The 15,399-nt window shown below is 36.0% G+C and overlaps 1 protein-coding gene across 10 annotated transcripts in view; it reads left to right on the top strand.

Moving 5' to 3' along the window:
• The window catches only part of ETV1 (ETS variant transcription factor 1), a 92,062-nt gene that overhangs the window by 62,816 nt on the left and 13,847 nt on the right, over window positions 1-15,399 (top strand). For all 10 annotated transcript variants that reach the window (XM_043589002.1, XM_043589001.1, XM_043588998.1 and 7 more), the window contains 2 exons: window positions 11,026-11,094; window positions 12,660-12,728. In XM_043589002.1, coding sequence (XP_043444937.1) covers window positions 11,026-11,094; window positions 12,660-12,728 — 138 coding nt within the window. The remainder of the gene's footprint in view (window positions 1-11,025; window positions 11,095-12,659; window positions 12,729-15,399) is intronic.

The following is a 15,399-nucleotide window of genomic DNA, read 5'->3' as shown; positions in this document are numbered from 1 at the left end:
TCCACTGTCATTGTTATTCTGTGTTTTTGCTGTGTTGGTAGCTACTCATCTTGGTCAAAGAGTAGGAAAAGGAGTCAAGTAATTCCTACTGCTTCTTCTAGTAAGCCTCGTTTGGGATTCCCCTTGCAGAGTTTATAATAATGTTTTAAGGTGGAAGTTAGAGGTTGAAATCAGAGGATAACAGAGCAAGACAACATAATTATTTTCTGTGGACACATAGAAATATGAGTAGGTAGTGCTTTATGTGTTTGGAGATGATTCTTCATGGCCTCAAACAGTTGGTCAAATTACATAAAACTTCTAAAAAGCAAAAACATAAGAGCAAAATTTAGAAGGCTACAATTACCCAGTAGTATCTCTATACTCTTAGTAGACTAATTTTGCCACTACAAGAGTATTATCTCAGGAATGTTGTCATCAGGGTTTATTTATTTATTTTGAGAGAGAGAGGGAGGGCAAGGTCAGAGAGAGAAGGAGAGAGAGAATCCCAACCAGGCTCCACACTGCCAGCACAGAGCCCTTTTTGGGGCTCAAACCCATGAACCATGAAATCATGCCCTGAGCTGAAATCTAGATTCAGACGCTTAACCAGTTGAGCCCCCCAGGTGCTCCAGGGTTTATCATCCTTTTAAATGATATCTTATTATTTGTTTACAAGAGGAGATAATATATTTGAGAAATTGACTTCATGTGTATTTACTAATACATATTCTTCTGTCTTTTCTGAACAATTGAGTTACACACAAGTAAACAACCTAACATATTGCTCAGGAAACACAAGGAATGCAGCGATTACAAAAGGAAACTGTTGAAAAATGCTAATTAAAGTCAGATGTGACAGAGGGAGTAAGGGCTCCTGATAGTTATTTTGAACATCCAGGCTTTCCATTAATTAGTAGGCTTCATCATCTCTAAAATGGAAGATCCTATGACCAATAATTATAATTTTATATTTTACATATATGAAATATTACATTTGAAAATATTCAACTTAATTTCATCATTTTATTTGCATATCTTGGAACTACTTTATTTTATTTTTTTTTTTAATTTTTTTTTTTTCGACGTTTATTTATTTTTGGGAAAGAGAGAGACAGAGCATGAACAGGGGAGGGGCAGAGAGAGAGGGAGACACAGAATCGGAAACAGGCTCCAGGCTCCGAGCCATCAGCCCAGAGCCCGACGCGGGGCTCGAACTCACGGACCGCGAGATCGTGACCTGGCTGAAGTTGGACGCTTAACCAACTGCGCCACCCAGGCGCCCCGACTTGGAACCACTTTAAATAGAAGAATATTGTGGTTTTTTTTAATTCAAAGAGTGTTATTTAGGAATTAATAATTCAGTGTATGTTCACTCTTCAGTGATCTTGCCTCTGCTCCATATTTTCTCTGGATGGGAGATTATAGAATTCCTTATTATCTCCCCACCTGGCTATGTCAGGCATTTCAGCTTTGAATTCTAAAACGTGTTGGTAACTTTATTTATTCTCTGCTATTTTATTTACCAGATATTAGAAATCGGGAGATAAATATTAAATGGTCATTACACCATAGTAGATAATCTTTCACAGGTTTAAAGATGAATACTAGGCATTTTTTTTATGTTTATCCTCATTCTTTCTTTAATGGACATGGTAAAGATTTCATGAGAAATTGTTTAGAGATATATACAGAGATGGTTGACTGCAACTGTTTTCCCATATGGCTTCAGATCACTGGAAGAGAGAAGTGTTTTGTTTTTTTTTTTTTTTTCCCCTCTAGAGGCAAGGACCAAGTTACAGATGGCTGATAAAACCTATTATATGTTTAACAGTATTTGGTATAGGACTGACTCTTCACAAATCATTCCCATAATTGCTCATAAATAGCTTTTTTCTTTTAAAACTTTAGATGTTTTTAAGCATTACTGTCTTTAGTAATTTCTACCATCTTTAGTAATTTCCAGTGCAGCGATGTTTATGGTTCCATGAACTTTGGCTTTTTGTAACTGATATTTAACACTCCCAAAGGCCAGGACTTGGCCCTATTCCATTAGTAAGCATCATTTGCTTATGGTTACATTTTCTCCTGAAACATGGCAGCTCATTTCTCCCCACCCCCCCCCCCCATCCTAACTTTAAAACTATTGCTTCGAGAAATTCAACTGGAGAATCACTTGGGAATTTAAAGGAATGAGCTATTGATCCTTCAGAAACATTAGCATTCTATCTGTTTCTCTAACATCCAAAGATAATTTTCTTTTCCTCAGCTACTGATTTGTGGACGAGTAGATCATTTAATCTCTGATTTTTAGGTGCTTCAGTTGTGAAGAGTGACGGTGATGACTTCCTAATTAATTCTGTTATTACAATAGAGGTCAGGGATTGGCCTCACAACTTGACTTTGCTTTTTATTGCCTAGCATGCATGCCTCAAATGGATTTTCCTCATTCTTCTGAGTTAAAATAGCAAATCACCCAAAACAGTACTCTGGTCCACTGTATTGCTTTTTCTAAGAAATACTTAAATATGCTCTAAATCTACAGTTACAGTAAGTGGCATTGGCTAGTGATTTGATTTGAGACTTGAGACCATGGTCTGGATTTACTCTTTATGCATTAACACAGGTCAGATGGACAGGGACTGCATTTTAAGTCAGTAATGGAAGGCTGAAGGCTGTCTTAAACCAATCATATCAGTTTTACCCATGACTGATTGATCCCCAGGGGCAGAGCCCTGTAAGCATTTGTCTTACATGAATGGACTCTATAGAGCCTGGAGTTTCATTCATAAAATGGAGACTGAAAGGAAACACACACACACACACACACACACACACACACACTTACTCTCTGGAATGTCCATTTATACAGAGCTGAAGGGTGTAGTGTTCCATCAGCTGCTGCTTTTGCCAGTTGACTAGAAGTAATGATTAATGCTCATTGGTCCTGCCTGCATGTAACCCAACACTATTTATGGCCTTGCAGTGTTTCTAATGTATAGTGAATGAGAAGACAACATTCTCAAATCTGAAACATAAACAGGAACTGGTGGGTCTGAATTCCATTCAAATATGTCATTTCAGCCACACAGTGTTTGTCTAACTTGGATTTTACAGGCAGGAAAGGGGGAAGGGAGGGATAATCTGCTTGTGAGTTGTACTAGCATCAAAAAAGGAAATTAGAAGAGGGAGGAGAGAGTACTTTCATAGTGTGGGATTTTTAGTGTCTTTCCAAAGAAAACCACCAGGATGCTTAGGCCCAGAACTGCAAGCGGACAAAGTGAACTACAACTGTTTTTGTATGTGCAACTAAGATTTGAAATTAAATGGTTTAAGGATGCATATTTGGGTGTGTGTGTTTGTGTTTGTGTGGTTCATGAATGTGAACAAGAGGTAAGATAATATTATTTATTTTTTGAAAGTAGCTATTTGAATATCTACTTTTAAGGTTAGAGTGTTGTCACAGTGTATTTTCTTTTGCACTTAAAGGATTTCTATTTCTTCAGTGAGTTGAGTATTTCATAGTTTAGAGGAAAAGGGAGGCTTTTTGTTTCTATGAAATACTTTTGCCTAACACATGAGGAATGTAATTGAAACATTTTCAAGGAAGTTTTGTCACCTTAAATAGATGGTTGTTTTTATCATGTGTGTGAGAGATTTGTAAGTTAATTGTTTCTAAAACTCTGCAAAATGTTACTAGGAGAGATATTCAAAGATAACTGTGTTCATAAAATTAAACACAACCAAGTGAATATACTATCATGTAGCATCATAGAAATTAAATAATAGCACAGTATTAAAAAGCAGCCAAGACAAAACTGAGAGAATGACACGCATGTGTCACTGTGATTTCTTTACCATTTTCTGAAACTTAGTATGTTTGAATACTCTATTCTGGTGACCTTTTTTTTCAGTGTGCGGGCCTCCACAGTGCACTGCTTCATCCTCATGTTTTTGTTATTCTTAGCATTCAAAAACAAAACCTCCCACTTTGTATGACACTGGAAATATTATACTGAATTCTGTGCCTGATGACTGTTTACTCTCTTTGTCATATCAAGTATGTTTTGTTGCCTCTTTTGTCCTCAGTTTCCTTTATAGAACGGGGCAAATAATTCCTCTACCTTCCTGTTTTTGTAAGGATTAGATATGATGATGTTTGTAAAGCTACTAATATATATAGTATTAGGGGTCCAGGCAATAATAGGGGATATCTTTATGATATGATTTTATCTGGACCTCTAGAGATTTCCTAAAAGGCTGCTAGTCCTGAAGTAAGATGCCATTATTATTATTTCTAATATTTACAAATACACTTTTGGGGACCAAAGGATAAGACAAAGTGAGAAAGATATTCTCATGTGAAGATGATCCAATTGTGCAAGACCAACAAGGTACTGAACTATTATGCTGTCTGCGACATAGTGAGCAATCATAGAGAACTTGATACTAGTATTATTCACATTCGAAGCCAGTAGAGTAAATATCTGAATATTACAATGATCCAAGGAGAGATGAGAGGGAGAGGACAAAGCCATTCATGATGTGGTTTGCTTCAAATCACGTAGACTCAAGCAGAGGAACAATTCAGTATCAGAACTCAGCATTAACACTTTCACCTCTTCAGATTTCTTTTTTTTTTTTTGGTGGCCTCAGTTTAGCGTAGCGCATCTTTTCTTGCATTTTCTTTAAAATTTCTGTTAATTGTCAGAGTACAATAATATCTAATAAACAGAGTTACAATATTTCCTATCACTTCAATTTTATTTTTAACTCTAACTAAATAAAACTTTCACAGGCTTGTAAGACTTGGAAAATTGTCAGTCTGCTAGATCATATAAGCTAATCCTGTTTGAATCTGGTCATTATTTGTGTAGGATATTGTCCCCCCAAAACTTAAATGCTTAGAAGAGAAGTTTGCAGTTTCATAGATAGGTTGTTCTATATTGTTCTTTCATGTTATGTAGCCTTTATGTTTTAAAAGTATCTGAATGCAGATAAAAGCATTACTTAAAAAAAAATACTTTACATATACTGCGCAAAGCATATAAAGAACAATAGTTCTCCTTCTGTCCTCAATTCTATCAACAGTAGTCTCTGTATTTCCAGGCTGTGGTGGAAGAGAATATCTCTACAGATTTTATGTTATTAACAGTTTACTCAAAATCCCAATGAAAAAGATCCCATCTAAGTGTGAATGAGGTCATACTAAATTCATCACTGTCTTCCCCAGATTTGAGCCAACTCCAACTTTTTTGCCTTTTTTATATGAGGTTCAGCAACCTAAGATGTTACCTCCACGTAGAGCTTTTGTGACTGACGACAAATAGGTCTTATAAAACTTCATTTTTTTTTTTGCCATCCCACTTGCCTTCTCTCTCAAGTGAATTCAGATGTACTCATCCTGAGTCTTATTTTAGAGTTAATTCTTTTAGATTTGTTCTATCATAGAGAGATCATATGAGTGTAAAAAATTCATTCCCCTTAGCATCCTTTGCAGAAAACTTTATAAAACATAATTTTCTCAATTAGCTACATGAAATCTATTCATAGGGCAAGTAGAAATGCATAGTAAAAGGATGCTAGACTAGGGTATATGTGAATGCATTTGCATTTAAATACATCTTCATAAAACTCCTGTTATTCCTGCACTCTAGAAAATCTTTGGATTTTAAACACTGTGCCAGGAAATGGGGAAAAACAAACAAAACAGTAAAACATGAAGTTCAAGACAGATAAAACTTTGGCAAGATACCTCATAGTGCTCATCTTTCTTGAAGGAGATTAATGTCTTTAGTTCTTGCAACACCTCTCTATTTCTTTAGGTAATAGTTACATGTGTTTTTGAAAAGCTTGTTTAAACTCCTGTGTATGCCTAGAATGACCCACACATGCACACATAGTTTTCATTCACGAAGTACCTGCTGATTTCAGATGTATGTCTGCACACATATTTCATCCCTGGACTTTAATGCGCCAGGTTTTCCGCCATCATCAGTGTTTAACAGACACGTTTAGGTAGACTTGATTTTGTCAAATCACTTCCCCAAGGAGTTAGTCAAGTGTATAAAAAATCCATCTTTTTCCATTGCACACTCATGTGAAAGCAACATTAAAATACATCAAACTTATTCCTATTTCACAGGGATTTCTTATTTACTCTCAGAGACTTGAGTGCTTAAGTTATCACACTGATGATTGCCACACGAATTTAAGTAAAAACCTCCAGGGAAAGAGAGGCGTTTCTTACTCCTTGCTCAAAGTTTATAGTATCAAGAATTTTCAGGTTTGCGCACTATTTGATAACAAACAATTTCAGCAAAGTGTATGGATATCTCAGATGGTCTTGGCAAATATTTGTCTCTGATCTGGCCTCATACAGCTCTTAGAAGGTTTAGGCAAACCGTGCCCTGAGGGGATTCTTCCTTTTGTACCCCTGGGCAGCAGTATGCAAATACACAAATCGGAGCAGGGTGTAGCTATGCCGTGTGCACAAATTCAAAACTCCACTTTGTGGTCCGGCTTTTGGTAAAGCTCCCCAAATCAGTGCTGTGTTTCCCACTGTGGCTTGGAAATGCAAGAGAGAGAAAAGCCAACTTGTTCATTTGTTCTTAAGAAACCTGCATATCTTAAAGGCAATTTTAACAGTGTTACTAGAGGTGAACACTAAGAAAATCGGATAGTTTGGGGTCTGTGTTTACTGTTTTTCCTAACTGCCCCTACGTTAACTAGTGCCTTAAAAGGACAACTGTGCTTTGCTGCTTTGAATTTTTGTAGCATACTGATCACCCTCCCCCGAGCTCATCTGTGACAAATTACAGCCACTATAGTTTCTGCAAGCTGGCGGGGCCTGTACTATGGTCATGTCCTAGTGCTCTTTGATCCATTGGTTTCAACATAATACAAAATCCTTTGTGTTAAATGAAGTTTACATAATTCAATTTACAGATTAAATTTAAGACTTTTTAAACCAGTCACACAGCAGCAAATATTAGGGCATAATACTGTAGAAAGTAGCTCAAAAGAGATACCTCCGAATAGTTTGAAAATGTAATGGAGCTTCTCACTTCAACCTGAGAAGTCATGAGTTTGTAATGAACTTTAAATCAGTGTATTTTAAATATCATGGGTTTATAGATTTGTGAAGAATATCACTGAATAAGTATACGAATAAGCAACAAATCAATCTTAAATAGCCATTTAAGATGCAAAAATAATTTTACTATGTAATCATTTTTAATTTTAAGTGCTGTGGTTCACTCACTTTAAACACTTGTGAGGGTCACTTAAAAATAGTTTCTGTTTTCAATGGTAAGCACCATATCCTGAATCCTCCCTGTTGGCACTAAGTGAAATGTTGCACATATGGTCCTCTCAAGAACCCTTTGAAGCGTGTCGCTTATAATTCCCATTTTACAGATGTGGAAGTTGAGTGTTTGAGATGTGAAATAACTAACAAAATGTCGTACTCCCACAAAATCTCAGAACCGAGGTTCAAAACCAGGTCTATTAGAAGACAAGATGCACATTTGTAATCAGTGCTGGTCTCCTGAGCCTAAAATTATAACCTATGGACACATAATAGAACAGCACAAATACGCTATCATAGTAACGTTTGTGCATGGGTTAAACTACGTTTTATGATCGCTGCTGAATTTTGTAAGCTTTATCCTATGAAAAAACATGAGTGTATACGTATGCAATGCCTCCATTCCCTGCCACAAAACATTTGCCTTTGAAGTCACCGCTTAGCTACTTTGGATCTTGGTTGAGCATTTAGCAGAAGTTAAAATGTAATGCCAAACTTCATTGGTTGGATTTTTTATTAGATAAGGTAGAAATGAAAGCAGCAGGCAATTTAATTAGCAGTAATTTTTCTGGGCAAGTCATTACTTTGATGAACTTCAGAGCAATGTTTATGGCTCCTAATTAACCATGTTAGTCATTTGATTGAATAATCACTTTGGAAATGTTTCTACAATTTGATTAGAGTCTGACCCACTCTGATAGTCATAAATTAACTGATACCACTTTAGGATAACATGACTTTAGTTACTTTAGGGGAATAAACTCCTCTTAGCTATATTTTTCCAGGCTTCTCTGGACTGTATAAAGGATACTGATTTTAAGGATAGACTGGATTTAAACACTGTTAGCTGGCATCTCAATTTCAAGAGCTAGATGTTAATTTTATTTACTCTGGAGTATAATAAATAGTATTAAGAGTGGGAAAAACACACGTATATTCTTACATATGTATGTTTTTTTTCTAAGCTGCCGTTCCTTGTTTTTCTTAGAACCTCGATCATGAGTTTCGCCTCTGGAACTGTAATGGAGGTCCTGGCTTTAGCCTTATTAGAAATTATTAATTCATTATGGGTTTTAAATTAGTATACTTTGAATGTCACAGATTAATAAACAGAATTTGTGAAAAATATTACAGAATTAGTACAAGAAATAACAAATCAGCAAGGTCAATAGATACATGAAAGTTAGTGAAATGATCACATTCTTTCTTTGATGTCAAATGTCCAAGATCATGCTTGTGTGTATTATGTTATTTTGTTTTATAAGATGTTCCTTCAACTTTGAATAGTGGGTTTCTTATAAGTACTTGCATTTCCTCTCCTCCTCTCCTTCTTCCCCTCTTGGGAGGAAAGACTACATTTAGTCACACTTATATATAATAGAGTTTAATCTATATGTTTTCCTCTAGCTTCAGAGCCAGCCAGCTGTTTTTACAGCCATACTCCAGCTGGCCAGCAGTCAGGAAAAGTATTTTGTGGCAGGGTGTCAACATTGGTACAACAAAATTCTTACCTCTAAACAGCTGCTGAGCTGATGGCAGAGTCATTAACACTGTCCCTTCTAGGCCCAGCTGCTTCAAGGGTCCTATGCCTGGCAATAAATCAAAATAACGTTAAAAATTAATCTGAAATACCACTGGTTAAAAAGTATGGATAAAATGGATTGCTAACTATTTGGTAACCCAGACGTTCAATCACTCTGCAACCCCATGATAAATGTCCTGATATCAAGAAACAAGATTAACTCTGTCTTCTTTTGTACGGTCAGAATTCTATACTAGATAATGTGTCATGTAAAGAAGGCATGGTATACTAAAATGTTTGATAATGAGTTTTATACTGTTTTCAACTCAAAAGCTGTTGATTTCTACATACTTTTAAATGTTCTTGCTCTAATGAATTGCTATTGAGATATATTTGACTAGGGGCACCTGTGTGGCTCAGTCACTTAAGCATCTGACTCTTGGTTTCAGCCCAGATCATGATCTCGGGCTTTGTGAGTTTGAGCCCTGAGTCAGGCTCCATTCTGACAGTGCAGAGCCTGCTTGGGATTCTCTCTCTCTCTCTCTCTCTCTCTCTCTCTCTCTCTCTCTCTCAATCTCAATCTGTCTCTCTTGTCTCTCTCCACCCCTCCCTTGCTCATATGCTTTCTCTCTCTCTCTCTGAGTAAATAAAACTTAAAAAAAATATTTTTGACTAAAACCACATCAACTTTTTTCTGTGAAAAAATATCTGATATTTTGGTTGACATTAATTACCAGGCAATTTTTGTTTTTTTGTTTTTGTTTTTGTTTTTAATTGTATACACTTTAAAAATGGAACATTCCAGACTGAGAAAGAATGACCTCTAGGCCAAGTAAATGGTGCTGATTATCTATTATAACATTAAATTCTATGGATGGGTGGTTAAGAAGAGATGAGGGTCTTTAAATCCCACTTCTTTTAAGTGATCTTTATTACACATTCAGAAATCACGTACTTACTATGAGTGGTGGAATGGGGAGACACACTCTTAAATAACACATTTGTCGTGTGTTTTATAAGTTTATATGTGTTCAGAGTTTCAAAGACTTGAGTATACATACAGAAGATAGAATTAGTTTAGTCACATATATTTATACACTCCTATAGAATCTGTATATGTTATATACAGGCTTTGGTCCAGGTTTGTGGGACCTAAAACATAAACTTTGTGGAATCTTCTGAAAGAAAAAGAAAATGAAATGGCATATACAAAGTTAGGGGCAGGACCTCAGGAGGGACTTCTGTAAGTGGAGGATCCTTCCTGAAGCTATAACTTCATTGGCTTCACCAGACATCAACCTCTGATCAAGTGAGTGAACTTCTTTTTTCAGAATCAAAGAACTTGAGCCTGTAGTAGATTGTAGATAACATCTGACCCGACCTTTATTTTATATAAACTTGGACACAGAATGGTTTTTCTAAAGTCATGTAGCTTTGCTAGTGGTAAATAAAGCACTTGAATTTTAATCTTTTGTCTCCTAATCCATATTTTTTTTTCCTTTTCCCCCTCCCTAACCTAATAAACAGCCATCACTAGGACTCAAGTTTAACCATTAACCAAGTTTATTTTTTTGTATTTTTTCAGTGATGAGTTAACTTGGTCAGATAGGCAAGGCCTCACTCCTAGGGTGATAGTGGTATTTGCTACCAAATTGTGGGATTTCTGTTCTCTAGTCTCATTGGTTTGGAGTATGACCTGTGTGCTTAACAAAATAAAAAGTTAGTGATAATTTATTTGGGGCTGAAAATAGCAATCACCTTGAAAGGCTAGACTAATTTTAAGAGATGTAGCAATTTTGGTGTTTTGTTAATAATTTCTACCAGTGTTCATGAAATAAACTATGAATGAGTCTTTTGTTGATCTTTCCTCTAAATACCACGGGATATACAGATATATCTCATAAATGCCCCCCAAACGTATCTTAACTCATTACACCATTTGTTTCAAGGCTACTCTCCTATTCATGTGGGATTGCAGGAGAACCACTCTTCCGCAAATGTGGGTAAAGCTGTGAATTCACATGCCTGTCGAAGAGAGTCTGTGTTCACCATTTCTTGTGTGGGCCCTGCCTGAAATGTTAACTACGTGTTGACAAGCTCTTCTCGTGGAGACTCATGTCAGTTTCGGTTATTTTCCTCTCTGCACTCTGTTCACTGGTAACCACACATTTTCAGCTCCAGACTTCTCTTTGACCGGTGTTGTTTCTTCTTTCAGAAGTGCCTAGCTGCCACTCCATTTATATGAGGCAAGAAGGCTTCCTGGCTCATCCCAGCAGAACAGAAGTTAAGTTTTCTATTATTGAAGTTCCTTGTAAATCCTGTCAAAATCAGATGTGCCAAAGATGCAATCATTTGATTATTCATTCTATTTTATGGGGAAAATCACTTATGTTCCCTAAAGCTTAAAACTTTATCTTTTTGAAGTAAAAGGAAGATGTTTCAGGTCATGTTATCTTGAATTTGGTTGTTAACATGAGTCATGTGCATGTAAACAGCTGAAAAGTGGAGTTCTGTGTTCTTTCCGCCCACCCCCCCAACAACCACATTCTTTTAAAATAGAACATGTGCTTTATAGATTAGCCTATCTTCCTACTCTCTGTTGAAATGTATCTTCGAGGAATGTCAGTTTTTCTTTACAAATTTAAGTCTCTGTTTTGAAATAAAAGACAGGAGATATAAATATATTTGCCTTTAAATAAACTGGATTTTCATTTTCAGACAAATAATAGTTAAGAATGGAATTTCACATAAGAGGCCTACAGAAGGAACTTTTATTATGGGTGTGTTCATGGTAAACATGGTGGGAAAGCTTTGATCTAACAGACTTTGATACCTGCAAATTAGTGAATAAAAAAGATCTCTGGATACATTCCCTCCTAAAGTATTTCTGGAAATATGTGCGTGGTTCTTATCATAATGCTCTTTGTCCTCAGTAAGATGATATAGGTGCATGCGTTTACATTAGGTCTAATATGGGTTGTTTTGTGTAAGTGAGATTGATAGAAGTAAATCCTTGTATTTAAGGAAGAGTATAATGAGCTGGTAAATCAAAAATATTTAAGAAATGCGATGTAATTAGTTCAGTCACTACTGTTGTTAATGTTATGTACTCACGGTAGAGACCAATACATTTGAGAAAAAAAAACTGTGATTAAATTGTATGAAATTTCTTACTGGCGATCAAAGACAACGAGAATTCACTGAAGGTCACAGTCAATGACATGGGGGAGAAAATGACCGTTAAAGCTGTTGATCTATTTTGTTTTTTTTTTTTCCTGTGGACTTAGTTTTGTTATAGGAAAAAGGAATATTAAACATAGAATTAAACTGTCTTGGCTGTTGGAGATGAAAATATGAGACGGTTAGCCTAGCTAAATATTTCTCGCAGGAAGTAAGGGGTAGACTGTGTTTCAGTTTATCAGGATAACCCCGTGAGGTAAATATAAGTAATTCATCTTGATTTCCTTCTTGTCTCATGAATAACAAAACTTGGAAGAGAATGAAAAAGGAGATTGTAATTTCTAAGTTTGCCAGTGTTTACCTGCTCTGTGCTTGGGTTAGTAATGATATAAATGTCTGTCATATATCACTGTGCTAGGTACTATTCCAAACTTGTGTATATTATATTCTTATCCTGACAACACCCCTTTAAGATAGGTGATTTAGTATCACGCCCATTTTATAGGTGAGGAGACAGAGACACAGAGGCTAAAGAGTGTATCTAAGGTCACAGAGCTGAAAAATGGCAGAGCCCTTTTCTACCCCAGTTTTTGTGTTAATGGCTCTATTTTAAATTGCTTGTGAATTTCATTTCTATCATGAATAAATGTATCCTCTTTCTCCCCACAGGCTGTATGTTTGAAAAGGGCCCCAGGCAGTTTTATGATGACACCTGTGTTGTCCCAGAGAAATTTGATGGTAGGTTTTTCATTGTCCTTCAAGTTTGAATTTTTCTAAGAGGGAGTGGAGAGTTCACCCTCAATTCTCCTGAAAGAAGGTGACATCTCTACTTAAAGATTTCTATGCACATCATTTGTGATGTATTCAACTCTTGCTAAACTTTACCTTTTATAAATTCTCTCTTCCTTTCCTTATTCGGAAGCTTTTTGCTTTTGTCCTAGGAGAGATCTCATTTTGAGAGTTATAACCAGAGTATCATTCTTGCTGAGATTTGTGTCCAGTAAGAGGGGTCTTTCCATTGCCCTGCTGAGCACATGCAGCTTGTTGTTCGAGATTTATTGAAAGCTGATCCCATAATTAACAAAGCAGAACAGAAAGCATGCTACTGTGGATACGCAGATGACTAATGCAGTCTTCTTCCTTTTATTGTTCATGAAAAGATGCATTATGGAGCACAGGAACAACATAGCTGCCCATTTAGTTAGTGATTGTTAGTCCTTTTTGTTCTCCCCCCCACCCCCCCTCGGGAAGATGTTCATTCCTAATGTGCCATTATTTTGTAATTGCTTAAAATGGAGTCAGGAAAGCATTACCTTTTTAATATCACTCTCGATTGCAGTGAAAAGGTTCCAGATTTTAGAAAAGAGTGTCAAGTTAAATAGAATTTCTTCTTTCTCAACAAAGGTGGCAGAAGTCAGCATCTACGCGGACGCTTGGGTAAAAAGTGAACAGTTCATTGGTTTAGCGGTTCTTCGGAGTGAACCCCATATTTCCTGCTTTGATTGTTTAACAGGAAATGAGCAGGGACCCTCTGATTAGCTGATTGCACAAACTTTGGGGATCATGGCTGTAATGACTTGGTAGCACTCATAAGTTTTTAATCGTTGTTATTTAAACAGCAAAGTGCATGCTCAGATTGCTTCTACATCTCTAATTAGTTGCTTGAAGACTACTCTGTTCCTGAGGTTTTTGCTACTCTGGTCCTTCACAGAAGGAATGATAATTTTGGGAAGATCTGTTTCCCTAATCTTGCTTTAAATTGCTAAATTCATTGAAGGTCACAGGGTTAAGCTCCGGTAGGGGTCACTTTTTTGGCCTTATTCTAAATAGATACTGGTTTTAAGCTTCGAAGTTCAGCAGTGTGATAGGTGTGGAGTGTCACAATTCTTAAAATACAACCTTTTTTCTTCAGACAGAGCATAAAGCCTTTACTTTTTGGAATGACCTTCATCAGGTTTTTTTCTTTTCTTCCTTTCTTTCTTTCTTTCTTTCTTTCTTTCTTTCTTTCTTTGCTTCATTCTTAGTGAGCTTAACATTTTAAGACATCTTGATTATCAGCATGGGCATATAAGGAAGAAAAAATAGCTCAAAACTATCAATAGGATTACGACATAATCTAAGAAGCCTAAATCACATGAATGTCTATCTTGATTATTCATTCCCTTTGACTTTTAAATATTCTCAATTTTGTACTAAGAAAGGCTTTTTTGGAAAATAATACTTATTACTCTTTTTTTTTTTTGTAAGGAAAAGAGAGCAAAAGAATAGAAAAACAAAGGGTTATTTTTTTTCATCGACAAGGCCAGTATGGTCAGTCACATTTATAGGCAGAAACAACCTAGAGATTATAAAATTTGACAGGGTTTCACTCTGTATAATTGCTCAGTTACCCCCATGAAAAAATTTGTGAGTCTCAGAAGGAAAAACTGAGATAAATAAAACTGTCATTGAAATCAATATGAAGAGACACTTCTGTATTATCTAGCTTAGACCAAAATGACATAATGATTTTTAGCAGCTATTGACTGAATAATTTTATTTTGGTTATGGTTTTTAAAGTATTGCTCTTTTCGTGATTATTTTAAGAGGTGTGTTGCTGTCTACTAACCAAAGGAAAGTTTTAAGAAGCTTCTGACTTCACCTGCTTTATAATTCACACTAACTGTGAATAGATTAGCTTCAGTATATTCTGTCTGAATTGCTTCTATCGTGGAGAAGAGAAAGTTGTGCATTAACAATGATATGTCCGCAGGGCCCTAGACATTCGTTCCCCAGTGTGACCAGTTCCACATATTTTAGGGGTAGGTGCCTGGAGGTAGATGTAAATAATCAGGAGTTATGACTGAATTTTTTGTTTGTTTGGTTGGTTGGTTGGTAAAAGTAAGATAACTGACCAGATTTATGCCAGAAGAATTGTGGTACTAACACCTATAGTGCTGTAATGTACTTAATAGGTTTCTACACTATGTATAAATAACAAATAAATGTAACACAAACCAACCTTTCTTGATTAAAAATAGAGATTTACAGAAAGCTCCAGTACGTATGTTTTCAGATTGCACTTTTAGAAAAAGACTAGTAAGCTAAACTCACATGAGTGAAATGCAAGCAAGAGATGAAGAAAAACAAAGAAATTTTTATTTGCTGCCAGCTAAGAAAGTGGTAGTGCCCGTATGAAGGTGTGGAAAAGGATGGTATGAGGATAATCCAATATGCTCTGATTTCCCTATGAGATTTTCCTAATTTATATAATGTACAGATTACTTAACCCAGCGTTTAAGATGCTATTAAATTTGCTTTGAAATATTTGCATTTAAATTTGCAATAGTTTGTAATGTGCAGGTCAATGAGATAGTACACATTATAGTTTGCAGAATTTAATTTGTACAAATAGAGTGCCCAGAGCTTA

Source organism: Prionailurus bengalensis, chromosome A2 (assembly GCF_016509475.1).
Source record: "Prionailurus bengalensis isolate Pbe53 chromosome A2, Fcat_Pben_1.1_paternal_pri, whole genome shotgun sequence".
Lineage (NCBI taxonomy): Eukaryota > Metazoa > Chordata > Mammalia > Carnivora > Felidae > Prionailurus > Prionailurus bengalensis.
Note: the sequence above shows the minus strand (reverse complement) of the source record. Positions and strands in the feature narration are given on the sequence as shown.